Genomic DNA, 27823 nt, shown 5'->3' on the forward strand with positions numbered 1-27823 from the left:
AGGCTGTCCTATTTTTCTGGAAAAAGACCATCATGCTGAGAAAGATGGAAGGCAGCAGGAGAAGAGAAAGGCCAAGCACGAGATGGCTCTGACTGCTACACCACACTACCTTGTCCATCCGTATGGCATTGTGCTACTCATTTCGCGCCACCTCCCTTTTTCGAAACAGCAGCCCGGCAGGTCAGATCCATCGCAAGAGGTTCGTGGGTTGGTTGGAAGAGGCATCAACAACAGCAACGGATCACGCCTCGGCTTTTGTCTTTCTTTGTGCACAGAAAAAGGACCGGGGGGGGGGGGGGAGAGCTAAGCGCCGTCGTAAAATGCCAATAAAACGATGACTGTGTAATTATAAAACTGCCAGATTGCACACTGCCGCCGTTCGAGAATTGACGGCCAAACCAACGTAAATTGAATCAAAGAGCAGTCTGGGGGAATATGGATGCACGCGGGCATAAAAATATGCTTTGACCTAATACTGAAATTGTACAGAGGGAGAAAGATGTTTTGCAGGGCCCAAAACCTCCATAGCCTGTCGGTCACTAATGAGAATTCATACTGAGTAGCCAACACTTTCCTTAAGCTGGCCAGAGAAGACCCCAAAAAGTAGATAAATTTCCAAGAGGGCTGCTTTTTCATCAGACAGGGTGTAGGAAAAGTAAACAAAGGTGGGAGAAGAGGCAGTAATGCTTGATAATTAACTTTTTTCTAGTCACTCGATTGTCTCGATGCACAATTTGTGTGGTGGACGAGAAGCTACCGTTAGGGCAGAATATGGAGAAACAGAATGGCAAATCGGCGAAGGGGGTCGGACAAAAATCCGTTTTATCCTCTTTCCCTGTTCAATCCGTATGCAGAATAATTCATATGGAAACCCGGTGTACTGTGAGTTAGACTCATGTGGGAGGAGGCAGTGCTTTTAAATATTTATAAGCATTTAGGGATTTTCAGGTTTTTTTTTAAAAAAAATGGGAATAAATCTGGATTCCAGGATCCCGTAGCGAGCCCGCCAAGCTGCTACTGGGGTGACAGGGTCAGACCAGTTTCCGCCCCTTGCCACCAGCTGTGGAGTCTGGATTTTGTCCAGTGCAGCTGCTTGAAGAACTCCTAATGCTAATGTGCTTCATGTAGGAATTACTCTTTAAGAAAAGAATAGCCACTATACATTTTAATTCTTCTTTTATTTTTTTATTTTTGAGGAGGTCTTGTTTCGGTGACAAAAGGAGAGACAGAGATTTTGTTTCAGATCTGCTCTCTCCCGGAGTTACCTGGATCCGGAGCAGCCCTTTTTAGCCCAAAGAACCTTCTCCTTAATGAATCTTGCCGAGGAAATAAATCTTCTTGGCATATGCAGACTCCCTGAGTGCTAAGCTGGAAAGAATGTGGCTTGAGTTTTAAAATGCCCGTTGCTGAGCCAGGTTAATAGAGACCAAATGGTAGCTTTTAATGTTGAAGTTTGTTAGATGGAAAAGATGTTGGTAGCAGGATTGAGGTGGTTTCGAAGAGGGGGGGGGGCAGGAAGCAAACTTGTTTGCTGTTTCCAAGTTTGGCTTGTAAAAACTTTCTCAAATGGCATTTGGTCTCTCTTAACGTCTGAGTTTTTGAGGCTGACTTCGTGAGTGGTTTAGACTGCTATTTAGTGTGCTTCAGGAATGAGAGGGTGTGTTCTTAAAGATGGCGATTAAACAGCGTCTTTGCTACAGGGCACACCAGCTTGCCCCCAGAGCGTTCCTACCCAATACCTTTCTGGCCCCTGTTAAGGGGATTCTGCTTTTCCGGTGCACAATCGCTGAAACTGGTCTGAAGCAAACCTTCCTCTTTCAAATTGCCAATCTCCTGAGGTGGCTTAATAAGAATACGCCACCCCACCACCCCGCTAAATCTGTGTATAGCAGGGGTGGGCAATTAATTTATATGGGGGGGCCACATGAAAAATCTGAATTGTGTTCTGGGGTCGAACCAACTTTACTTAAAGAAAAAATGAAACAGTGATGTTATGATTGCTTTTATTTTAAACTTGTTAATCTTCACAAATACTTAAGAGGGTTTTTTTGCGGTATGTTCAAGATAAGCAGCTGATTAACTTTAGACAAAAAGCTATAAATGATTTTGATGTCCGGAGGGCCGTACAGGAACGGCTCGTGGGCCGTATGTGGCCCTCGGGCCTCACTTTGCCCAGGTCTGGTGTATAGACTGTTGCTGACGTGGAACATCAGTTATAAAAAGATTTTTAAAAAATCTTTTCTTTCACCTCACCTTAAAGGGCTGGTCGAAAAACTGCCCCCATCCGCTGGCTTTGACTGCAGACAATTTCTTGACCAGCTTAGACAGAATATATATGTTTAATAACTGGTGCAGTGCATCACCAGTAATCTATATACAGTCCAAAAATATATATTTCCCACTTCTCCTGCCTCGTGCTGAGCAAGGTTAGTGGTTAATTTGCCAGTATCCTGAAGTGGCTTGCTTATTAAGCCACTTCACTATACTGTATCAGCAGGAGCTGTTTCCGTGTCAGTGGTTAGGCTTGCTTCCTTCTCCTAGTGTAACTATACCCTGAGCCTAATTTTGTTCTTGGGCCTTGAAGGCAAAATTTAGCGAAACGTATTGTATAGTAAAATATATAAGGGGCAAACCTCCCTCCACCCCCCCCCCCCCAGCAACTTGCATTTCACAAACAGTAATTCTAAGTGAAGGTTGAAGTGTAACCTTTCCTCTTGCCCCCCCCCGCCTTCCCTCCTTCCCCCGTATCTCCCGATCTGTGCTCAGCTCTTCACACGTTGCCAGTTCCATCACCGATTCCCCTCCTGTTGTACAAATACGCAGCAGATGGAAGCGTCCTGAAAACCCAGCCTGTAAAACGTTGTTTGCTTCTCCTGGGCTGGCATTCATGTTTGCTCAAAGACGATAAAGGCATAAAGGACTTTCTGGGGTGTGTTTTATGTGTATTCGCCAACGGGGAGATATCCGTAAAACACTGGGACGTCTGAGAGTGTTTCTGTGGGTCTGATAGGAGTCAGCGGTCTGAACTTTGACAAGTTACTTTTTTGGACTTTGTGGGTGGAGCAGTTTGTTCTGTCCATGGCAAAAGGCTCTGGCATGCTGACATAACAGGGCGGCTCTGTGGGTGATCCTTGTGGAAGTTCGATTCTTTAATGCCGTTGATTAGGATCGTTTGATGGATCATGTTTACCATTTCTGTATAATTCTGCTTCCACCTGGGGCCTGCTTCCGTCGAGAAAAAAGCCTTTTTAGAAACAGAAGGCAACTGCACAAGAGATGCAAAGTGACCCAAACTTTACCAACTCATGGCGTAGACCAGTGCTTCCCTACCTTGGGTCTCCAGATGTTCTTGGACTAAAACTCCCAGAAGCCTTCACCATTCTTGTGCTAGCCAGGATTTCTGGGAGCGGTAGTCCAGAAACATCTGGGGACCCAAGGTTGGGAGCCAGTGGTGTAGACAACACCATAGTAAATGGACCAGTTGCCATATTTGGTGCGATACAGGGTCCTCTGTCTCTGGGAGGGCTTCTCCATTGGCGTGATGCAGTACTATAGATGTTGGGGGTTAAATCTGCTTGTTAAAAACCATGCGTCCAGTCTCCAAGACTCTGTTGGTAGCTTTTCTCTTGCTGTCTTCTCTCCATCTGCTACGTGGGTGGGTAAACCTGGCCTACCTCCCAGGGCTGAAATCGGAGTTTTAACACAGGCAGAAGGCTTTTCGCTCTTCCTCAAGTGTGGGGTTCATGCAATGGCCAGAATCCTTCTACAATTTTACTTTGAAGTAAGAGTGTGTAAGTTGTGCTATCAAATTGCAGCAGATCATCAAGGTGCTCCTCATGGGCCCGGCTCCTGACCAGACCTATGACCGACACCTTGATGAAGCGGTACAGTTCACCGCTGCAACCTGATTGGTTTACTCCAGAGTAAAAATCTCAATAGGATTCTGACCAATGGGTTTTTAAACAAAGAGATGTTGTTTGCCTTCTGGATTTTGGATACCACACCTCAGGTTTTCCGCATGTGTAAAATAATCTGGAAGGGTTAGTGGCATGTGATAGAGATGTGGAATATCCTTAGCTCTGCCCGTAAGATCAAAATTGGCTGCATCTGCGATGTCGCTTCTCCTTTTGCGGTTCGTGCATTAGTGTTGATGGGCGCATTTGCTTTTTCTTTTTGCATTTTATAGTGGATAAGCAAATTCAGAGTGTTTTCCCCTAACCTCTTCCTCTGTTAAATGGGCAGGAAGTTTAAGATGCTTTCTCTGTTTTCAGTTCTTCTGTTTCTTGCCTTTTAAGCCTCCCCATCACAGCAAGACATGGTATAATAAGAGTACTGTAATAATATTCAGGTGTGGTCAAGTCAATTCTGACTTATGTTATCCCTTTTCATGGTTTTCTAGGCAGAGAATCCACAGAAGTGATTTTCCCTTCCCTTCCTCTAGGAGGAGCCCTGGATCTGTGCAGCGTGCCCAAGGCTACACAGGCTGGCTTTTCTCCTAGGAGTTACACCGTGGTGGAATCAAACACCCGCCCTCTGGTTCCACAGCCAGAGACCTAAACCAAGTTAAAGCAAACTTTCCAAGCTCTACTTTAAAGCCCAGGATAGCAAAGCTGCAAGACATTATACGGGAAGCATTGGGGTTCAGGCGCTGTGCTTTGCGTAGCTTTTACGTTGCAACCTCCCGTAACCTCCTGCATATTTATAGATTCTCAGGAAGGGAGAGGTGGGTCGGGATTCGCCTCCTCCATGCCTCTCCATGATCCAGCGCCTGCCTCCCACGCTTTCCTTGACTGACACTTCTTCAGAACTGCAGGGAAAAAGTTCAAAGGAGGTGCACAGATCACACCGTTTCAAATGACAGCGGGGGAGTTGTAGGTTTGAACCAGCAAAGTTTGATTCCCCCATTTTGGGGTGGAGGGGGAGATCTTCTAATGGTGGCGAATTGGGAGGTAAGTTTTAAACTGGGCCTCTCCTTGACCTGTTAAGTCCTGGTGTAGAGAACTCTGTTTATTCATGCCTGCACCCGCCTGTCTCAGAGCTTGGAAATAATTGTGTTAAATCTGAATGTGTTAACGCTCGAATTACCTTCACGATCCCAAGCCGATGGATGCTTTCAAAGAATAACACAAAAGTAATAGATTTAATGTTTTACCATTACTTTCAAAATGCCCTTTTCAAAAGGCCAGATCCCTTTCTCGTGTGTAATGCCAAAGCAACAACTGTAATATTCACGTGTTTAAATCCAATGGATAATCTCTGAGAGACCTTCTCAGAAATTCTCCAGGGTCCTTTCTTGGTTTTACTGCTCCATTCTTGAAAAGTTCTTTTCTCCTGGGTCTGGATCATGTCCCCCAGAACAAAGTCAGGATCCCTGCTTCCCTTCTTACCTTGGGACTACTTGGAAGCAAACCCAAGTGTCGGAAACAATGTGTGTCTTCTCGAGGGTGGGATGGTGGGAGAGTAAGGAGATCCTTCCCACTGTCCTTCTGAAGCCTCTTCAAGCGTCTTGACAAGGACAGATCCTGACCCGTCGCCTTCCCTGCTGTTCAGGAGCAGGCTGGAGAGGAAGGCTGAGTCTGGTGGAAGCAATGGGATTCGGACTTCAGCTGCCCAAAGTTCCTGCCACCATGTTTGATGGTGAGGAACGATGGGACTAGGAGTTCAAACATTCTGGAAGGCTGAAGGGCCTTCGCTTTTGGTCTTATCCCACCTTGCGAGTCTTGGGTTGGGAATCCCAAAACAGAGTGGTTCCCAATGTTGTGTGTCCAGACTCTCTTGGACTAACACTCCCAGAAGCTTTCATCACTACCTGGGAGTTGTAGGCCAAGAACATCTGGGCACCCAAGGTTGGGAGCCACTGCTATGATATGTTCCTGGGAATAAGTCTCATTGAACTTGGTGGAACTTCCTTCTGAGTAGACTTCCCTGTGGTTGCCCTTTGCAGTCCTTCTTAGGTGGGTTCTAAAATGTGTGTGTGGCAATGTGCTTGCTCGTTGTTTGGAACATCTCCTCGGTAAATCTCTCTGGGAGTTCTCCAACAGAACAACAAATGCAAGGAACGGTGCGTTAAGCGCCTCCAAATTTAGTGTGGTGTGAGAATCCCTTTATCTTGGTATGTAATGATTGCCTGGCTTTTTTTGATGGCTGTTGAGCTGACTGGCCTTTCTCCGAGAAACCTTCCCCTCTGATCCCCTCTGGATAACCCTTCCTAATGCGCAGAGATTAGACAGGCTTCTGGATCTATTAGGAGGAGATTATGGCTGTGTTGAAAAAGCCAGGACGGGAGGAGTTCTGGGCTGCCTCTCGAGATGAGCAAGAGGGGAGCTGCAGCGTGAGATGGCTTGGTGGCGAAGATGCACGCCGATAGCAGAAAACGGAAGGGAAAAGAATCTTTCCATGCTACTTTTTTCTTTCCTCTTGTTTTGTTTTTAATCTTTAGCAGCCCTTTGAAGTTAACCTGGAATATTAATGCCGAGCGAAAAACCAGCAGACCAGAAACGGCTCTGTTGTGGCTGCAGAGACTGCGGGAATTCATTTAAGTGTGGATTGCGCCGAGAAGGAGACCGGGTGAGAAAGGAAGTTCTGCGTGCCTTGGGGTTTCCCAGGCTGGAAGAAGCCGCAATTATTGACTTCCCGTTTAAAATGGACAGGAAAGGCATCCGAAGGGAATCTCCTGGTTTTGTGTCCTCGGAGGCGGTGGGGACAGTGCTGTGCTCCTGTGGATGAAGGCCTTTTGAGGTCATCCGGCTTTGGAAGGGACGGAAGTTGCATAAGGAAGACCCGTTTGAGGTTTGGGGTTCGAAAGCTGCACCCCTGCGTCAGAACCCCAAAGCAGACAGGATAGTACTTTTCAAATACTTGAAAGGTAGTTTGAAAGAGTTGGGGCAGGATCTGTTCTCAGCCATCCCAAAGTACAGGATACATCATAATGGGCTCGAGCGACAGGAAGCCAGATTTCAGCTGAATATCAGGAAAAAAACTTTCTTAACCGTTAGAGCAGTACGGCGACAGGACCCATGACCTCAAGAGGTGGCGAGCGCTCCGGCTTTTTCCAGCCTCTTGAGTAACAACGCCTTCGGACAGCAGTCACCATTTTGGGATGGAGTTTTCATTGCAGACCTCATGACCGCGTCGTCTGACTTCTTCTCCCACCCCGCACTTTGTCGCTTGACCAACAATTCTGGGGAGCTAGGAAGACCATCAGGATGGGAAAGGCGGAAGGCAGCAGGAAAAGAGGAAGGCTAAATACAAGATGGCCTGAGTCCCTAAAGGAAACCACGAGGTTGAGTTTGCAAGAGCTAAGCAGGGCTAATGAGGACATGACATTTTGGAGATGGTTCATTCAGAGGGTCACCATAAGCGGAAAGCGACTGACAGCACTAAAAAACAACAACACAAACACCTACAGTTTTAGGTGGCCCTCATATATTTTCACGGATGCTATAGTTTTTGCCCAAGTACAGATTTCATCCCCACGCCAGTTGAGAGGGTTAGACCTATGTATGGTTAGGCTAAGTGGTATGATTTATTTACACCTCCCCCCCCCCCCAAGTATCATTCAATAATCCACTTTTGCTTTGTGGAAAAAGCAGCTCAGGGAACTCAATCCAAAAATGTAAACCCCTTTCATTTGTACTCTGCCCCTCTCCATCTTTGTATGTGTTTCTGTGTGTGTGTGTGTGAACACATATCTGCTGTGGGTGAGGGTTTAGCAGAAGAAGCTGCATGGGGGGGCTGATCCGGAGTGGGTGCGCTCACTCTCGAAAATAAAAGCGGTCAGCTTAAGAGCATGTTTGTAAAAAATGTGTGGGTGATGTGAAAGAACGCTGGTTTTTAAAAACTGGTTGGGTGATGTTTTAACCTCGGTGGGACGAGCTTTATGGAAGGGGGAAAATCTAGTTTCCTAAATCAGCATGGATCTGACGTTACATTTTGGGTTGAGAAAATATTTCTTTAAAGCAAATTAGGCTAATTTTCCATAACCAAAAGTTCTCTGAGCTGAAATGTCTGGCTTGAGAAAGAAAGAGGTGGGGACCACATGTGGTTCATATATTTTCCACCAAATTCAAAGCTTACTTTGGAAATTAGGTTTATTGGAAGAATGGTAGGCAAAGTGTCCTATCCCGGTGTAAGACACTTTTTATAGGAATTGTGCACTATATGTGCGTGTGCTTGTTTGTGCGTTTGTGTTTTTCTGAGGTTTGGTTGTGCAGGCCAAGAAATTGCAACCTGTAAAACTGCCTGACGTTACTTGTATTCTCTGTGCTTTTGACATTTCATTTTATTTTTATGAAACTAAAAAAAAAGTGGGAGGGACTCCTTTTTTAAGTGATGAAAGTGGGAGAAAGATTTTATTCCGTCGTAAGATGTCAAAAAAATCTATTTATCTTTGGTCCTTGTGCCGGAAGAGAGGCATGTCTTAGTAAATCTTCAGAATTAACAATAAAACTAGCTTTTGAGGCTGAGGATTTCAGTAATTTAGATCTGCACCGTACTGCGGGAGACCTGCCATTTGTTGACATGGAAACTTTCCATAATCTTCCGTCACAGGCCTTTCGAAGAGACTGTAGACGGGAGCCACAAATTAAAACCGTGTACCAAGAGAATCTGGAAATATGATTCACGACCTTGACTTTCCTCAGAATTTTCAAAACAGAAATAATTTGTGTTGAACTGTCTTCCTTAAAAGCGCACACACAGAGACACAACCGATTAGAAGGAATGTTTTCCTTATCTGACACCGCAAACGAAGGCCACAGTTTTGGGAGAAACAGAACTGGATAGCGGAGGCAGTGCCTGAACATTTTTGCAGTTTCCAGATTCATGAGAAGTAGACTGGAGCTTGGAAACATGAAGGGGAGGGGGCTATAAATTCTTCTCCTCTTTCCCCATGTGTTGTTCCTTTGAACGACCAGCTTTACATTGACTTGACGGCACATCATTGATTGTGTTAAGATTGATCATTCTATGCCATGCATTAGAATTGAGAATGCGTAGCAAAGTAGCGTATTTTTCGCTCCATAAGACGCACCAATTTTTTAGGAGAAGAAAACAGGAAAATATAATCTGTTTTCTTTGCTCCATAAGACGCACAGACTTTCTGCCCCCCTGTTTTGTGGGGGAAAAGTGTGTCTTATGGTGCGAAAAATACGGTATAATGCACATAAGTCAACATCAGTTCTAAGTTTTGATTGGATACTTTCATACTTTATCTTAAGGATGCTCTGATCCATCTGTGTTGTAAGTTCTGCTGTACAGTTGTTGTGCCACTGTTAGTCAGCCAAATTCCAAGGCATCTACAGTGGTGCCTCGCTTGATGAGGATAATTCATTCCGTTGAAATAGCTGTTAAGCGAAATGAAAAAGCCCATTGAAATGCATTGAAACCGGCTCAATGCGTTCCAATCGGCTAAATACCACAGCGTCCACCGAAGATCCTCCATAGGGGCGGCCATTTTCGGTGTGTGTAAAGCGAGGAATTCATCCTGAAAACACAGCGGGTGGCCATTTTAGAGCCACCGATCAGCTGTTTCAAAATTGTCGTTTAGTGAAAAATCGGTTCCCGAATCAGGGAACCGGTCGTTGTTAAGCAAATTTTACCATCAAAACATTGTTTTGTGATCGCAAAAGTGATCGCAGAAACTTCATCATCAAGCGGTTTCATCATTTAACGAGGTAATCGTTAAGCGAGGTACCACTGTATATTTATCTCCACATTTTGTATTACTTTTAAAAAATGTTGCATAGGAAAAAATGTTTTTCTATGAAGGAAGTGTAGGTAAATGTTGTGGGGGCCACCGGCAGCCCCCGTGGTAGCACTGCTGGCCAGAGGGTCTCCCAGCAATAAGGATAAGCAACATTGCTTTGCCTCTTTCTGCCCATTGGAGCTCTGAAAGTGATGTGCTCTGGATAGACAAAAATGATGAACAAATGCTGGGTAAATCAGCAATTTAAGCCTCTGGCTGCAGAGCCAGAGGTGGGGAGTTCCATTATCCACTGGGCCTCCTTAACAGTGGCTGATGATTCATAGAGTTGCTTCCAGCTCTGCCGTTCTTAGAGTCTAAAATAATTACTCAAAAAGAAGACTAAAATAGGGTGTTTAAAAGCAGTTTTAAAACCCTCTCTGAATGTGAATTTTAACACCAAACGTCCAAAGGTCCTTTTAGAACAAAGAAGTTTTGACTGTCTGGCAGAAGCTCAACAGGAAGAGCGCCAGCCTGATGCCATTGAAAGGAAGTGCCGTAATTTAAAAAAGTAACTGGCCAAGCCCTGACTCAGGATAAAAAATATATGCTGTGTTTGCATTTATATCATGCAGCTGTGGGCCTGATCCAGAGGGGAGCAGGTTCATTGAACTTGGTGGCACTTGATGTCGCATGTTAAACATTCCCCGGAAAGTAGCCGATTCCGTTCAGACATCAAAAAGTTAATCTAGCTGTTTTTATTAATTGGCTCGTGAAAGGAGAAATGTGTATGAAGTGAGGAATGTCAGAGAGAGAGAAATGAGAACAAGGTGTTGTTGTTTTTTTGCTGGTCAAAGGGTAGAAATTGTTGTTTATCACGAAATGTTCCTAAATATCCCGCAGAACTTTTGACCGAGCTTGTGGGAAGATCGATTAGATAAATAAAAGCCGGCAGGAGAATCGCTTTGATCTTTCCAAATCCACTTTCTTCAGAGCAGTTCATCTTCTGTGAGTGAATTTCCAGGGATCGTTATTAGCATTTCAGAAACAATGTACTGCTTTTTTTCCCCAGTGCTTGGCGCAAGGGAAAGGGTTTCGAATAAATTCTTCATGCATCGTTTCAGGCTGTTCTCCATCCTCAGGGCCGGATCCGTCGGTAGTATTAGCTTCTGCTCTTATAGTCTTTAAAAAATAAATAAATACAGAGACCGCCGAGGATCCACGACAGAGGCAAGATTTGGGCAGGAATAATATTTTTTTTGTCTGAGAGGTCTCAGATATGATTGGGACAGTGGACTTGGCCGAGTGGTTCAATCCAGGATGGAGAATGTTTCTCTATGAAGGAAGTTGTGGGGGGCCACCGGCTGCCCCCCTGGTAGCGCCGCTGGCCAGAGGGTCCTCCAGCAATAAGTCCCGTCGGCTCCCGGTTGCAACGAGGAAAGGATTTGACTTTCAGTTGAACAATATGAGCTTCAGGGTTGAGTTACCCTCTGGGTAAATGCCCTTTTAGTTGGGGGGTCCCAGTTCCCTGGTGGCCCCTGCGCTCAAGGCACAGGGAAAGGGGATTGGAATAGTATTAATCCAAAGCCTGGTTTATCCTACTTTTCAATGAAGGTCAAGCACAACTGGGTGAAGGGGACCTGGGTGGGCTTCTTGGTTCCTCCAGAAATCTCCACTGTCGCTCACGTCGGTGTTGTGCCACTAAGACCACGGATGGGTGGGAGTGGGCTCCTGTTTGGCCGGCATAGCATGGTAGGCGGCCGTGGTCTTTCTGGAACGGACGGGATGGGGGTCCCTCTGGCAGAGAGCCCCTCCTCTTCCCGCTGGGATGACCCATCTCAGTTATATGTATGTGTTTATGATTAAATTTATATATATTTTTAAAGGGCAGCGTATATTATATTGATGTATTTGTTTATGCATTTGTATTGGGGACCCAAGGCAGCTTACAGCAGACAAAACAACACATTCAAAAGCACGATTTCGTGTGCCATTAGTCGATCCCCTTTCTTTCCAGGCAATGTATAATAGCCATCTCCTTCTTTCTTGGTGTTCTCTCCCAGCAACCCCGTCCGTTAGTTGAGAATGATGGGACTGGCTCGAGGTCGCCCTGGGAGTGTCATGGCTGAGCGGGGATTTGAACCCAAGACTTCTGAGACTGAATCCAGCCAGGTGCAGAGTCTTTGATCTCTTTAAAGGTCAAGGCAGAGGTGATTCGGGAGGAGGGAGAAGCAAGGAGGTGAAGGGCCAAGGCAAAGCTTCTTCTGCAGCAACTTGGCCTGCCCTTGGCCTGACCAGTACACATCCCTCGTTCTGTAAGGCTGATGGCTCGGATGGTGGAAGCGCAGAGAGGAGAGGAAGCAAGCAGTGCCAGCAAGCCCCACAAATAGCCTTAGTCAACCTTGAGGGCAGGGATAAGTTGTTGTTTTTATTCCCACCCCCAAGATCACTTGGCATGAAGAACGGCTGCCATTTCCTTGTTCCCAATTCTGTCGTGAATGCGGGTCCCAAGTGTAGGATAAGGGGTGGAAAAATGCTGCATTTGCTCGGAAAAGGGCTGCAAAAAAAAAAAGAAGCACATTCTTTCTTTTAATGTTAAGATCACCAAATATTTGCTCTTGGTTCCTTCCTGTTCCCCAGAGATGATAGGACTTCTTCTTTCCACTCATGCCTTTCCAAAGGTCTCTGCTAAATCATTCCTTGCTTTACCACCAGAACTAGGAACAGTTACACTGCCTTTAAAAAAAAAACATATATTATTCTATTTTGTTCTTTTTCTTGAAGCAAATGGGTCGGAGCTAGGCACGAAGGTTAGGTGGTAATGATGCCTGGAATCAGGAAGACGGACTATGTCCATATGGTTGCTTCTCCATCCTCACCTCCATGTAAGGTGGCTCTGATACCAACAGGATGGAGAAACAAATGGTGGCGGATGGTAGGGGAAGATTTTCTTCAGCGCCCCTGCACTAACCTTCTCCAGCTGTTCAGTTGTGGGAGCGGTGGAGTCTGGTGTGAGAAAGGCCTAATTTTCAGTTGGTCACCCAAGAGCGGGTCACCGCCTCCGGTAAGGTTATCCGAGCCCTTTAAGAACGGGACATGTCCTCCCCCCTTCTGTATCTGCTTCCCCCAGTGGGATTTCTTCCAGATGAGAGGAACAAGCTGGAGGAGAAACAGCTCTGTTGCATCAACAGCAGGAGATGATTGATGGGGTTTGAAATATCCACCCGCTCTTAACTGTACGGAAAGAGACGCCCTGTATACTTCCATCTGTTATTGAGGTCAGCTTAACATTTTTCAGCCTAGTTTGCCTTCCAAGGTTGGCCCTTAGCTGCAAGTGAGAGAGAAGATGATGAATGATGCACCTTTTCCCTGGTGGCTTCTATGTTCCTGAGGTCCTAACATTCAGCACTTACCATTAGCTCTCATTAAATAAAACATTTCCCCGGCCGTTCGGAGAATATTGCTTTGCTGGAGTCTGAAGCAGTCAACGCATCCATCACAAAAGATCTTGCTGATATGTGGGTTCTGCTCCCCCCACGGGAAAGAAATTCATCAGATGTACACCTACTTTATGTATCTATCCATCGTCCCCAGGCTGTTGGCTGGGATGTTCCTAGAAACATCATCCCACTGATGCATCTGGTGTTTGATACGTTCTCTGCAAAATGTATGCTATTTAGACAAACCACATCAGTACGGCATGACCTTCCACTGCAGACTTTTATTCTGGAATATGTGAATGCATCTACAATGTAATTATGGGTGGTTTGGTCCTACTTCAATGGGCAACGCTCTAGAATCCTAGGAACTGTGGTTTGGTGAGACCCTTTGCGTTTTTGCTGTAATACAGGTAGTGGCCCCTGCTCAGAACGAGAGCAGAAAATTCGAAGGAGCTCACCAAACGACACCTGCCGTGCGATGGAGCTGTGCCGGTTGAAGCAATATCGGACCGCCGCAACTGCCTCGGATGGGGATGCTCCGTGCCTTGCAAGCCATCATCTGAGAAATGAAGTCAAAACAGTTTGGCAAGCGGCCTCCTCTTGGAAAAGGCCAACCACATCCCTCTCCTTATCTCGGAGCCCTTTTTCTTATCTCCTGCTAGCTGCCCTGAAAGGTTCGCTCTGCTTAGTACAGGCTGGAACTGCTTTGGGGAGAAAAGACAAGCCAGAAAGGAGAGGGAGACACCTCCTTTCACACGATCGCCCATGTTTTCTTGTTACCTTGGGCCCTTTTAAAGGAAAAAGGTGATAGATAGATAGATAGATAGATAGATAGATAGATAGATAGATAGATAGATAGATAGATAGATAGATAGATAGATAGATAGATAGATAGATAGATAGATAGATAGATAGATAGATAGATAGATAGATAGATAGATAGATAGATAGATAGATGGATGGATGGATGGATGGAAGGGTGGGTGGGAGGGTGGGTGGGTAGGTGGGTAGGTAGATGCACTATACTTATAGCTTACAGTCATAGGTTTCAGAGAAGAGTGCCTCCAGTTTGTGTGTGTGTGTGTGTGTGTGTGTGTGTGTGTGTGTGTGAGAGAGAGAGAGAGAGAGAGAGAGAGAGATATGTTTCCCCATTGGGGAATTTCGTCGTTTGAGTGGACTACGATGGTCCTGGAGACCTTAGGTGGGTAGAGAGAAGATGGGCTGGAGTTTAGGAAAGTTCATGTCCTGGTTCCCTCTCGCCCTTGAAACGTCTTGGCTGACCTTTGGGTCCCTTACTTCCTGCCTGGCTTTACTTCAGAGGAGCATTCTTGTGAGGATAAAGTGAGGAAGGACAAAAGCCACACGAGGCTTTTTTTTTTTTTTTTTGGTCTCGCTGGAAGCCAAGTGCAATATAAACATAACTAATAAAGACTTGTATCGCCTAGAGCAGGCCGTTCCCAAAGGTGGGTGGGTGAAATAAGTGCTGGGGGAGATACATGGCCAGCCAGGGTTGAGCGGGTTTGGTGGAAGAAGCAACCAACAGATCCTTGTGGCTTAAGTCCAGTTAAAAAAAATACATGCTCAGATATTACGACGGGGGAAGTTGACGTGTTTTGTGTTACCAGCTGACCAGAAAGTTCCTAGTTCTGCACTGCTCTTGTGCTTTAAACACTTGTTCTAGCTAGTGTTGTCAGAGGGAGAGGTGTTCGTAAGTGTGGAGATAGCAGTGGCGTTAGCTTGTGTAAAATTCCTTTCTTGTAATTTAAATTCCCCTAGTAGCCAGCAAGGCTGGTTGGTATGTTGGGAGGGGGGGTGCTTACAGCTGTGGCCCCCCAGAAATGAACTTTCCCCAGGTCTGCTTTAAGGTCAACATGCTTTTCCAGCTGCTGGCAGGATTCCCCTCTAGCGGCATCTTTCAAACTGCTTTCCTCAACCCTGAATGGGTCAGCTCATATTTGCCTGCAGCTGCTGTCGGAGGCACTCGAGAAAAGATTTTATTGAAAAGTTGGCAACGGCGTCGCTTTGGAACCTTGGTCCCTTGGCCGCTTCCAGTTTGCGCTTGGAGGATAACAGAAGGCTTTCCGCCTTCCTGCTAAGTCTTTCCTTTGGTGCGGGAAAGAGAGGATGATCACCGGCTGTTAAAACCTTTTAACCCTTTTGACATCGCTCACCGTCGTTCCCCAATGCGCAAAGGAACGGCTGGCAGCTTTTAAAGCCCTGCGTTCCAGGCCACAAATAAATGTGGCCGGAAGGTTGTTCGAAGCAGACGGGCAAACTCCAGCGCTTAATGCAGTCGAGCAAGAAGGCAGTAGGGCATGACTCTGTGAAATCCTTTGGCTTGCTTTGGAGTAGAAGCAGGTTTAGCAACAGAGCTGTGTGGATTCGCTTTGCAACCCTGGAAGAGCAGGGACGGATTTACGGCATAGTAAAGGACCCCAGTTTCCTTTCCTGCCTCTGAGACTCCTCTAGCCCCTTTTTTTTGCACAAGAACCGAAATAACCTCTTGTCGTTTTCCTCCTTACTTGTAGCATCACAAAGTTGGAAAAGCAGTGCTAGGTTACAGCTTTTGTAAAAAATGTGCCTGCCTAGAGATGACTAGAACTCGGGGCTATTTATAACCCTGACTCAGGAAAGTTTGAGAAAAAGGAGGGGACCAGCTAATAAAGAACCAAAGCAGAATATATGCAGGTCAATTAAAAATGTGCTGGGAGTTTAAAGATCTATCTCGGTGTGTTTTTAATGACATTTTCCCCCCATTTTATTTTTATACATGTTTACACACACATAAAAACAGAACTTTATGTCCTGAATCTCTCTGCTCTTTTCCATAATTAAGTAAAACAATCCGAGCATCGCACGAGACAGGAGAAACAGGTAATAATCAATACTGCTCTTCGGAATTTGCTCTTTTAACAAAATTGTCAGTTCTTGCAAAGATTTGTACAGCTGGTTTTGGCCCTCCTTTATTTAATGATTGCCTACTTTTTTAAAAAAACTGTGAATGTGGCACGTTGAAGAATTTACGGATATTAGGTTTGTGAAATTTAAAGTTTGCATTTCTGACTACCATCTTGGCCTCTGATCTGGTGTAACCTGGAATGCATCCATATGGGTCTTCCATAGTTCTCAAAGAACATGTTTCTCTGAGTATTTTCAGGATTGTGGCCCCTGTGTCTGGTTCTGAGGAGGGGAGTCCCACTGAGTTGACTTGGGTTTACTCCCAAATAAACATGCATTGGGTTGCAGCCCTTATGTCAACCCTGTTTCTTGTAATTATTATCTAGGTAGCCACTCCTTTTTGGAAAGGTATGTGTTTAAATTGAGTCCATTCCAGCCAAATGCAACTTGATCTCTGCCCAACTTCTGCATTAAAACCTGTTTTTCTTCTCTTCTTTTCCTCCCCCCCCCGGTATTTCTAAAAAACAACAACACCAAAGACAGAAATCAACCACCATTTTAGTTCCTCAAAATCTTCATTTTGGGAAGTGCTCTTTCTGCATGGAAGACTGTTAGCTGATCTGGCAGTTCCGGCAGAAATGGAATTTGTTTTAACCCCAGATGGTGTGCTGAAATTATGGTCTACGCTGGTAAGAAAGCAAAGCTGTGTTTTCTGGGGGGTGGAAGTTGTTTTCTTGTTAGCTAGAATCACAGCAAGAGGAAAGCATTTGAGCAGTGTCTCTGGGAAGCAAGGCTACCCAAAACAATTGGTGAGTTTTAAAACAACACATATTTCTGGACAAAAACAATAGAGCGGTTAAGCTAGACTGTCTGCTCGAGGAAACCCAAAGTTATGTAAATAGGGGAGTTTAAAAAACAAAACATGCCAACAGTGAGTTACTCTCTGGATTATCCATTCCAGCCTTCAACCTACATTAACATTCCATCAAAGGTAGCCTTAGAAGAGGTAGCTTTTTTAGTCTGTGCAAGCATAGCAGGCAACATCCAAAGAAACAAGACAAGAACATGTGAAAACTTAAAGACTGACCATTACTGTATATTGTAATGTGAGCTTTCGTGGACACGTCCACTTCATCAGGCAATAAAAGCACTGGAAGGAAATGGAATTAAATGTAGATGAAGTATTCATTTCAACCCTGGTGTGTGTTTTCTGTCTCCCTGAAATATTTTTACTTTGTTGTAAAACAAACATAGGGCCCATCACTGCATGTAACCAGTGAGCATTTAGAGTGTGAAACTCATATTTCATCGCCATTTCATTTTCTTTCTTTATGCCTGACGAAGTGGATGTGTCCACAAAAGCTTGCATTAAAATATAATGGTTAGTCTTTAAGGTGCCACCTGTTTTTGTGTCTGTGTTTTTAATTGTATTGTTTTGTTTCTTTGGATTTTGCCTGATACTCTATCAAACCTTGCTTCCTGTTATTGTGAATAGTCATTATATTTGGCTGTTTGTAGATGTTTACCGCGGAATAAAAGTTATGGACTTGAAATCTTTCCAGTGAGAGTTGTATAATAATTGCATGTGATCAAGTAAATTCCAATTTATGGAAACCTTTTCCAAGGTTTTCTAAGTATTGCTCAGTGAAAGTATGCTTGAATGCTAAATCCTTCAAGGGTTCCCCTCTGCTCAGCTTTTAAAAGTGTGTCTTTTTCTAATGTTTAAAGTTGATTTTAAAGGCTTAATTGGTTAAACTGTTCCTAGTTACATTTTTTAAAAGTTGCTTTGTTTTCAGTGAATGCTGAAAGTTACACTGCATGCTGTGTTTTTAGTGTTAGAAATGCAGTAAAATAAACAAAACAATGGTATTTTACAAGTGATGCAAAACTGTGTTTTTGTTTGCTCCCGTTTTAGAGTAAAGTAGCTTTGAAACTTGGTCTTTAAAAGTGCCCTGAACTCTTTGTTTTGTGGATGAAAGCTATACTGGTATGTTTTAATGGTTATTTTAATGTCCTATTTGCTCTGGGAAGGCTAAGGTTTTTCAGTATTCAGCCCCAGCGGACTGGGGCTTTTAAAGGCTTTTCTATGCCTTTAAAAGCTCAGTGGCAGGCTGAAATTCAACCAGGAAAGCATTTTTCTGCCTGGATGTGACAGAGCAGAATTGAAGTGGGTGTTTGTGTTCATTGACTGGAAGGAGCGGCATTAAACCAAGCAAGGACATACTGCATTGACTTCACATTATTGTGTAGGCTTATGAGTCAGTTTACACTGGAAGTGCCGTATATGAACTAGTTATATGCTTGGAAGCCGCCTAGAGTGCTCGTTCTGAGCAGATAGGCGGGGTATAAAATAGATAGATAGATAGATAGATAGACAGACAGACAGACAGACAGACAGACAGACAGACAGACAGACAGACAGACAGATAGATAGATAGATAGATAGATAGATAGATAGATAGATAGATAGATAGATAGATAGATAGATAGATAGATAGATAGATAGATAGATAGATAGATAGATAGATAGTGCATTTCTTTGAATCCAGGTAGCAAATTTCAGTCTGGGTCTGCCGGAAAAAGCAGCACCACACACTTGTAGCAACACAACTTCAGAACTTACTCCGGAAGTTGTTTAACCTGGCATTTAAGACGAAGGGACATTACTTGGAAATGGAGACATAAGCTCTGAGCATGTACAGAATGCATAGGAAGCTGCTTTATACTGGGACCAGTCCCCCCCTTTTGTTGTTGTTGTTGTTGTTGTTGTTGTTGTTGTTGTTGTGTATTGTCTGTTTTCGGTTGCAGTATATCAAATAGTTTTAGGCGAGGAAAAGTCTCTCTGATTATTAATTATTTGAGATTCTTTATTTGGAAATAGCCTGGGATTTCTGCCTTGGCTCTTAGGATCGCAATCCTGAGGGCAGGAATTGCCTTACTTAAAATAAAATAAAAAAATTAAAAAGAAAGATACGCAAAGCAGTCTTGGGAGCCTTTCCAGATACACACTGGGATATGAATGCCTTGATTAAATGAAGTTAAATAATGACTAACAGGCTTGGCTTTGGGGAAGGCCATTTTGATAAAGGAATCCCGTTTCTTCTCATTTAAGTGTAGTCAGATCAGAGAGTCATCACTGCTCAACTTCAGCGGCTGCGTGTTTTCCAACCAGTCCAAAGTTGCTTGTTTTTTAGCAGCAGCTTGATTTTTTTTTTTAAGATACCAGCGGGAAAAGATCCAGGCTGCCCTCCATAACGGTGGGGTAGTTGGCGAAGCTTTGTTGATCTAGGTTTTTAATGCATAAAAGCTGGGTGGGGCTTTTGTGTCCCAGGCTAAGAGAGGCAATAAAAATAAAATTAAATTGAATTTAACAAGGCAGCTGTATGTGGACTCTGTGCATGCTTAGAGATGGCCTGTATGTTGCAGATAAACATCTCCTTGCTTCCCACCTCGCCATAATTTTTCTTTCCTGGAAATCTCTTGTCCTGCCTGAAACCCTCCCTCCCAGCAATTTTTTATTGCACGCTCCAATCCATTTTTTTTTTCTAAATCCCTGGATCTTTTATTGCATCCGTTTGATTCATCCCGCCTCCACCACCCACCCCGAAATCCAGAGATTCCGCGTCAGTTGGTCCCTGGGCTGGGAGGTTGCCGCGGCAACGCCGGAGAGAGTTTGGGCCTCTCTGGTCCTCCCCGTTGCTGTTGGGGGAACCCCGTGGGATTTGGGGGAGCGTTTTTTCCCCCCGTTTAGGTCCAGCACATGGACCAGAAACCGAAAGGGCAAAGACAGAAGCTGTCAACCCCGGGAGAAACGAGGGAAGCCAAAGAGTCTGGCCTTGTAAGTGGTCTTGGCCGAAGATGCAGGGCCGACCTTGATGCAGGGCCAACGTTGGCATCTGGGGGAAAAAAAAACCCAAATCTGAGGCTGTGGGGCTGGAAAATCTGTGTCTTGACCCTCCTCGCCTCTGTGCCATCCTCTATGATTTGGGTATTAAGATACCCACCCACACCCCTTCTTTTTGCACCAAAATGTACACCGTTGTGTATGGGATAAAAAAAAGTTGGCATCCAAAATAAATAAATAAAACATGGCGTCCTGAGGAAGGAGAGGTAGCTCAGCTGAGATGACCATAGGTGGGGCACCATCCCGAAGATTTCTGGCTCCTGCTATAATGGAGGGGTTGGGAAATGATCAGGAGAAAAAAATAGTTAATATTCATCTGCTCCTGCTGTCCCCACTCAGCATAAAAAGGTTGGGAGGCTGTTTTACACTCCTTTTTTTCTTTAAAAAATAGTTTTTATTTATTAAATTATACCCCGCCCATTTAGACTACGTCTACTCTGGGCGGCTTACAATAAAATAGCATAAAAACCGTAATTAAAAGGAACAATTTAAATAGCAATAAAATGGGTTTTTTCCCTTGCATTCAGTGACAGGTCAATTGGTGGTTTGCGCCTTTTTATTGATATGGATGACGCTTGCTTCCTAGCGCCCAGAAGGCCAACTTCTTGAGTTCAAGTTGATAACCAGGATGATGCTTTTTTGCTGGGTTGAAATGGGCAGGAAGATCTTAGAAATCCTCTCCAAGCCTGCAGGGCAAAGATTGCAGAGTACAGAAGTTGAGAAGTATTGCCAGCAAGAGGGAGATGCCAGATGGAAAGAGCCGGGAAGGATTTTCCATGAAGCTCGGCCCACCCGATTTTATTTTTGCCTTTCTTGGTGCAATTGAAGAAGGTTAGGATGTAAATGAACTAGAATGGGAAAGGGACAGGAAAAAAAATATATAAAATCTTGGCCCTCCATCGCCTATTATGTCAAGGTCTTTGTATCTGATAACGGGGAAGTTCCTGTGAGTTTTCAGCCACGCGAGAGGCATCTCTTCCCGAAACTTTAGCTCTGTTTTTATCTGTAGCGTCCTCCGCCCAAACGATAGGAGGAGAAACGCATCCAGAAGTTCTTGGTGGTGAACAATTTTTTCCATGCGGACGATGCCGAGATGATGGGGAAGTGTGTGTGTGTGTTAGTTAGAAAGAAGACGTATGACATGCTCTGGAGCCTCAGCCAATCTCCAAATAGTTGATTTAAGTAGGTCACAGGAAAAATGACTTAAAAGTCCTTGTGCATTCTTCGGAGTCCTCCTTTTTTCCCCCCATTGTTGGCGAAGGCGTTTGGGATGGAGTGGCACGCTGAATCAGTATGTTCTTATCGGCTTTTCCTCCTCTCACCCTCCCCTCGCACACTCTTCTCTAGCAGCTTACGGAGTTCGTGAACGTCTCCCTGCAAGCCTGTATCCCCGCAGGGGGGATCTGGGGAGTATGGGTCATATTGTTGGGCCTTCCCTCTGAAAACAGGCCCTGGCTTTTGAGAAACCCTTGGGATTTTTTTTGGGGGGGGGACAGTTGACTTTGTATAGAATTTTTTTTTCTGCCCAACTTGCTTGCTCATCAGAAGCCCTCTGTCAAGTGTCTCCGTCTTGTGATGTGCAGAGAGGGCTTCTTCATGAAACGTAACCTTTTTGTGGATGATGCTCGGGTTGACTGGCGGTTCACTTTCCTCTCGGTTGCCATTTGACCGCATTGAAGCACTATTGCTTTCTGTGAAGCTCTTTTGCATTTACAAACTGCTGCTGCTGTTCGGGGCGTCTCTTGCGGTCTCGTTGTTTATGCTGTTGTGTTGCTCAGTGTGAAAGTTTTAGGGCTTTTTTTTTGTTTGCTTAATTTGTTACTCTGTGCTGGGTGTGAGTGCTTGGTGGTTCCCCAGGGACTGAGGGGTGGGTGGCTGGGATACATGTATTTTAAATAAATGCCACAGACAGCTTAGTCACAGCTTATTGTCTCGCAATGCTACCTACTTCAGAAAAGCAGTAATTACAACTTTGCAGCATGCTGGAGTGTGAATAATTGGCAAAGAGCATTATTTCCATGGAGAGCTGTAACAGGAGACCTGCCAGGATCTTGGAAGGTTGTGTCATGCTTCGAAACCCTTGCAGTTTTACCCGTAGATCCCCACCATGCCTAAAGAGGTGTGGGTCTCAGCTTTCGTTGCTCGTCATGTCATCCCGTTAGGAACCGTTCCCCCCAGGCAGAAATTGAGCAAACAGGATCACCCTTCATCTCGTGAAAGCTGGCCGCCGTAAACCTTTTAGACATGCAGGAAGGCTTGGATGTTTGCAAACACGGAAGGGTATTTCCCCAAATCTGACGAGATTTAATTCTTATCCTCTTTCCATCTTTAGCTTGTCGGGGAAGAGAAGCGTGTCGGGACGCGGACTGTTCTCGTCGGCCACCGCCCGGTTTCCGAAAGAGAGACCTACGTGCCCCAGAAATTTTGCTCCAATCAAATTGTCTCTTCCAAGGTTAGCATTCTGTGTTAACTCTGTCACAGGAGTGACAGACAAGACCCTGAACACACCAGTGACATTCTGATGGTCTTCCATTTTACCTCTGCCAGAACCTGCGTGCCTCACGTAGGCTAGACCATCTGATGACTTCAACGTCTGTTGGAGCTAAATCCAACACTAGTCTTGCCGAGAGCTAGACCCGTTAGAATGAATGGGATTGCCATTCACTGCGACTAACAAACCCCATACATTTCAGTGGGGTCTGCTCTATTTTGGACTGGTCTTGGATTTAACCCCTGGGTTACAGCTCCCATCGTATGCATTCGACATCAGAAGGAAGCAGCTGTCCCCAAATAATCCAGATGGCTAGGTGTCCATTCCTCCTTAGCTCTCCCATCCAAATTGGATCACTCTGTTTCACCCTACTTTTTTCTCAAGAGATGTTGGGGTGTTCCGTCTTTGCTGAAGAGCAGCAAGGCAAGTGTATCTCTGGGTGTCCAGTGGGTGCCCCAATTCCACAGCTGAACAACTTGATTCAAAACGTTTAGTACGTAATATTGGCCGCTTTTACAAGCTGAGGATAATGTCTAAAAATACATCGCCTTTTTTTGCCCCGTTTCGCTAAGAAATTTCCGCTTTTCGGTGCAGCCCAAAGCACCAACTTCCATGCTTCTCTCTTTTATGTCTTTCCTTCTCTTTTTTGAATAGCTTGTTTCGCTATTAAAATGGCATATTTGCAAATTAAGACCTGCAACAAAAAAGGTTTTAGTGTAGAGTGTTCTAGAAAGAGATTCAGATGGCCAGCCTTGTCTTCTTTTGCAACTCTGCTCCATCTTCAAATTCCTCCCGAGCATTGCTTTGAAGTTGGCTTTTCTTACCAAAAAAGACATTTCAGCTTCCTGAGATCATGTAGTCAGTCTTTACTAAGAATAGTTTTTAGTGGTTGTTTCCTCCTTGTTTTGTTTGTTTGGTTGTTTGATTTCATTGTTTTTTTTATCACAATCCTGTTGGTGTCAGATTTCGCAGGGAGATAATCTGTATATTTAACTTACAGGATAAACCAGAGGACTCTATACTTCATTTATAGCTGACAAAAGTATTTGTCATCGCTGACGTTGTCCCAGTACAAGGTTAATTTCTGAATGGAATCGGACAAACCTTGACAAGCGTTTCAAAATTCATCTGGGTATCTGAGCATCTTTTATTTCTCCTTGCTTTCTAGGTTCCATAAGCAAAACATGAAATCCAAAATATGTCGAAGACGTGTAACTTTTAGGAAATCACAGGCTTGTTTTTTTCATCTTGCAAAAGTCATCTCTGCAGTTATAAGAAAGTGTAGGTGCACTGCTTAGAAATGGATCAAAATAGAACTTCAGTTGTAGGCGAGCACTTAACTCTAAAATATATAGGAGCATAATATATTTTAAGAGTAACAACTCTTTTGAAAGTAGAAGAGAGAAATGACATTCACCATCTGAGTTTGCCTTTATTTAGATTTTTTTTTTTTAAGCAGTTACATTTGTATCAACCAGCTCAGGTACATAGCTCTTTTCCCTTAATCTTCAACAACAACCTTATCAGATAGACCAACTTTCTGAGAGACTGGTGGTCCAGGCTTCATGAGCCCCACCCCCAACATTCCCCATCAATGAGGGGGAACAGAGATTTGGAAATGTCGTTTTGGGGGGGCTTTTGTCTGGATCAGAGCTTCGAGGATTCCCCTGGCCAATGTGGCTTGGGGATTCTGGGAGAAGTAGTTCCCCAGAGTAGCTTTTCCAGAGGGGATGACGGATCGCTTACTCTTTTTTTCAGGACACCAACATTCAGCTAGCCAGAAAATGCAAAATAGCTGCAAGATATAAAAGAGAATATTCAGTCTACGGTGAATTCTTGGGTAGACAAAAATGCGAATCACTTACATAGTGATCTTTGAAAAGCAGATTAAAAAAATTTACCTACATTTGGGAGGGCATACATGGTTAATGATGATCTATGCCTAGCATGCAACTCTGTCGGCTTTGCGTATTTCGTCGGATGTTGCCCAAACAAGGAAGCCTGGTCTCATTCTGTCAAGAGCGTAGTGTAGCACAAAAGTCATGTTTTTTTTTCTAAAGCAGAAAAACAGGTGGCTATTAAAAAAAAAGTGGAATCACACATTAAAACTTAGCAATTTATATATGCAACATTTTATATATCGAGTGCTATCCATTTGGCATGCAAGTGAAATACTTAGCTTTGTGTAGCTGCTATTGTGGCTTTACAGAGTTGCCTGTCTACCATATTGGGAGAAGTTGCTTTTTCGGGTTCCAAATCTCTGAGCATCTCAGCCATCTGGATTGTGAATTCTGGGAATTTTAGTCCTGAAAGGTTGGCATTTTCCTACCTCTAGCTTATGGGACCCTGTGTGCTGCCTTGCTAAATCATCCGTGCTGCCCTGTAGCTGGCAAACCTTGTTTTGGGGGTTTGCTGTCCCCGAAAAAACCAAGTTAGGTGTTAGCTCTCTTTCAAAGCTTCTCTCCTGTTCCTGAGCTGAGCAGCCATCAAACGATGAGGTGGACACAAGAGCCAGAACTGCCTATAGCCAGGGGAGGCTGAGGTAGACAAGGAAGAAATTCAGCCTAAGTTGGACACCTTCAAAGCACTGTTGGTTGAGCAGTGCTAGTCTCTAGGCTAGGTTGATAGATGCATGCCAGAACCACAGAACCTTTTATAGCTTGGGGCACTAGTTCCTCAGATGTACTTGGATTACAGCTCCCAGAAATCCTGGCCAGCACAGCTAGTGTTGAAGGATTCTGGGAATTTTCGTCAAGAACATCTGGGGAACACAAGCTTGGGAACCACTGGCCTAGGGAGAAATAACATATTAGGGGTAGCTGGTCATGGAGCCAAAGAGGCCTGTCTCTGGACAGTGACTGGAATAACAACGGTAATACAGTGGTGCCCCGCATGACGATGATAGTCCGTTCCATGAAAATCGCTGTTTAACGAAATCATCGTCATGCGAAAACCATTTCCCCATTGGAATGCATTGAAACCCGTTTAATGTGCTCCAGTGGGGAAAATACCTCGTCGTTTTTCAAAGATCGCCCATAGGGCAGCTATTTTATGAGCACCGATCAGCTGTAAAAATTGTCAGCTTGTGAAGCACGGACCAAATCGTCCAGTGAAAATCTCCCATTGGAATGACTGTTTTGCGAATCGCTATAGTGATCGCAAAAAGTCATCGTTATGCAGATTCGTCATTTAGCGGGGTCGTCGTCTTGCGAGGTACCACTGTTATCAGAATTAGACCAAATGAACGATTACTGATGCATGACGACGGTTTCCTTAACCCAGTCTCCACTGCAGTTTAATTTGAGTGACTGCAAAGCAATTTGGATTCCTCTGACGACTGACACTCAAACTGAATAACTGCTCAAATTGATTTTCTACAGTGGGCACAAATAACCACATACACAATGTTCACGGCTCCTCCTGCCTTTTTCGTGTGTCACAACCGTAGGCAGAGCTAATCTTTCTCAGCTTCAGATATTCTTATTATCTCCAGCTGGCTACCAGTATGGGTCAGAATTGTTTGCTGGGATTTATGCCCTAAAACATTTTGCGAAAGTTGGCATAGGACCGGCAGGGCATGGATGATGGACGGGAAAAGCGATCCGTATTTCCAAATGGAAACTTAATTATAGAGCAAAGTATTTTACTGGACCAGCTAATTGACACATTTTTCATGAAATTATTATCTGCCACCCCATAGTGCAGTATAATCTCTGGGCAGTTTACAAGAAAGCATACAAGCAGAAGAATACATTTAAAAAATGTACAATACAGTACAATTCTACAATCAGTCCATAAAACCATTGACTAGCTAACCTGTCTTTAAAAAAAGAAACGATTTAAAATGACATTGGACACCACAGATATGATAACTAATAAAAGGCAGTTTTAAACAGTTCTGTTCTTACTAACACCTTAGATTGCGAGGGAAGGCATGGGGAGAACCACTGATGGAGTTTATGCCAGCGGTGTGGAGCCACAACTGAAAAAGCCCAATTTCTGACGTTTGCTCTTTTGGTCTCCCTTGGTGTTACTGGTTTTGACATCCTGGACTGCAAAGAGCAGGGGAGACGGGTTGCTGTTTTGTAAGAAAGGCATTTTTGAACAGTTAAAAGTCCTCAGAGGATGTCATTGCTGTTCATGCTTCCTACCTGGCCCATACCGACCCTCTCCTTTCTGTCTTGCAGTACACAGTCTGGAATTTTCTCCCCAAAAATCTCTTCGAACAGTTCAGAAGAATCGCCAACTTCTACTTCCTCATCATTTTCCTTGTCCAGGTAAGGCTTCTGGTGAAGATGAGTCGTCAACAGATGCTTTTTTATTTTTGCTTTGGCTTTTAGGAACCATTCTCAAAATGCTCCAGAGCCTTCCTGCTTAAAAAAATAAAAGCACCTAAAGATGCCTTTAAACCAAAAGAAGTGCTGAGTCTACAGACATATAGTCACAAAATGTGAACACTTGCAACTTTTGACCCTACAGGAGACCCCTTTCTCTTGGTCCCATCACTTTCACAGGTGTGACTGATGGGGGAGACCAGAGGGGGCCTTCTCTGTGGCTGCTCCCAGTCTCTGGAACTCCCTCCCACTGGAGGCCAGCCTGGCCCCATCTTTGCTGTCCTCCCGCAAGCAGAACGCTTTCCCTTAAGGACTGGCTGTCTGAGAGGGGTTTTTAAAACAGATTGTTGTACCTTGTTGCCTTTAAATGCGTTTTTAGTATTGATTTCATTTACTGTTTTTAATATAATACTTGCTTGATTCTTTTTTAAAGATTTGTGTATTGCTTTTATTTTTAAAATATAGCCTTTTAATTAAATAAGCCATGTTGGGTCCTTTTTTAAAATAGGAGAACGGCAAGGGGTAAAATATTTTAAATAAATAAAAATACAGAAGATTGTGTATTAATGACACTTTGCTTTCATGATCCTATGTTCCTTCTTCTTAATTCTCTTGGACTTCTCTTCTCTAAAAATACTTAAGAGCAGTTTATCATCTAGTGTTGTGCATTTTGTCATTCAGCCCCCATATGGTTGGTTGGTTCGTTGGTTGCTTTGATTTACATACTGCTCCATTAGTACTGAACTACTGTTCTGAGTGGTTGACAGACAGTTAAAACAAACTACACAGAACTAAATACATCATAACAAGATACACGGAGGTCTGTTTCCTCAGGATGCATAGGTGCAGAATTAAGCCTTTATGCATTTCTCATTGCATAAAAAAGTGGAAGCTGCAGATGGAGGCATTTTGTTCACTTCCACTTCCCGATTCTTTAGCCTGGACAATACAAAGGGGGCCTTTATTTATTTATTTTTAAAAGCAAAAATCCTACAGATCAGCTTTTCAGGGAGGGACAGTACGGGCTGATTCAGCTGCCCTGCTCATTCTACCAAACAACCGATGACATTTCTG

General features: G+C 44.2%; 1 protein-coding gene across 7 annotated transcripts in view; it reads left to right on the forward strand.

The window, feature by feature from the left end:
• Window positions 1–27823, forward strand: part of ATP11C (ATPase phospholipid transporting 11C (ATP11C blood group)) — an 85596-nt gene that overhangs the window by 3992 nt on the left and 53781 nt on the right. For 4 of the 7 annotated variants that reach the window (XM_078380568.1, XM_072981184.2, XM_078380567.1 and 1 more), the window contains exons 1-3: window positions 15895–16829; window positions 22257–22376; window positions 26603–26692. In XM_078380568.1, the coding sequence (XP_078236694.1) occupies window positions 16659–16829; window positions 22257–22376; window positions 26603–26692 (381 nt within the window). In that variant the 5' untranslated portion in view covers window positions 15895–16658. Of the gene's footprint in view, window positions 1–4399; window positions 4950–15894; window positions 16830–22256; window positions 22377–26602; window positions 26693–27823 lie in introns of those variants that run through there. The other 3 variants (XM_072981186.2, XM_072981185.2, XM_072981179.2) reach the window with 3 other exon arrangements.

This window comes from Pogona vitticeps, chromosome 11, assembly GCF_051106095.1.
Source record: "Pogona vitticeps strain Pit_001003342236 chromosome 11, PviZW2.1, whole genome shotgun sequence".
NCBI classification, from domain to species: Eukaryota; Metazoa; Chordata; class Lepidosauria; order Squamata; family Agamidae; genus Pogona; species Pogona vitticeps.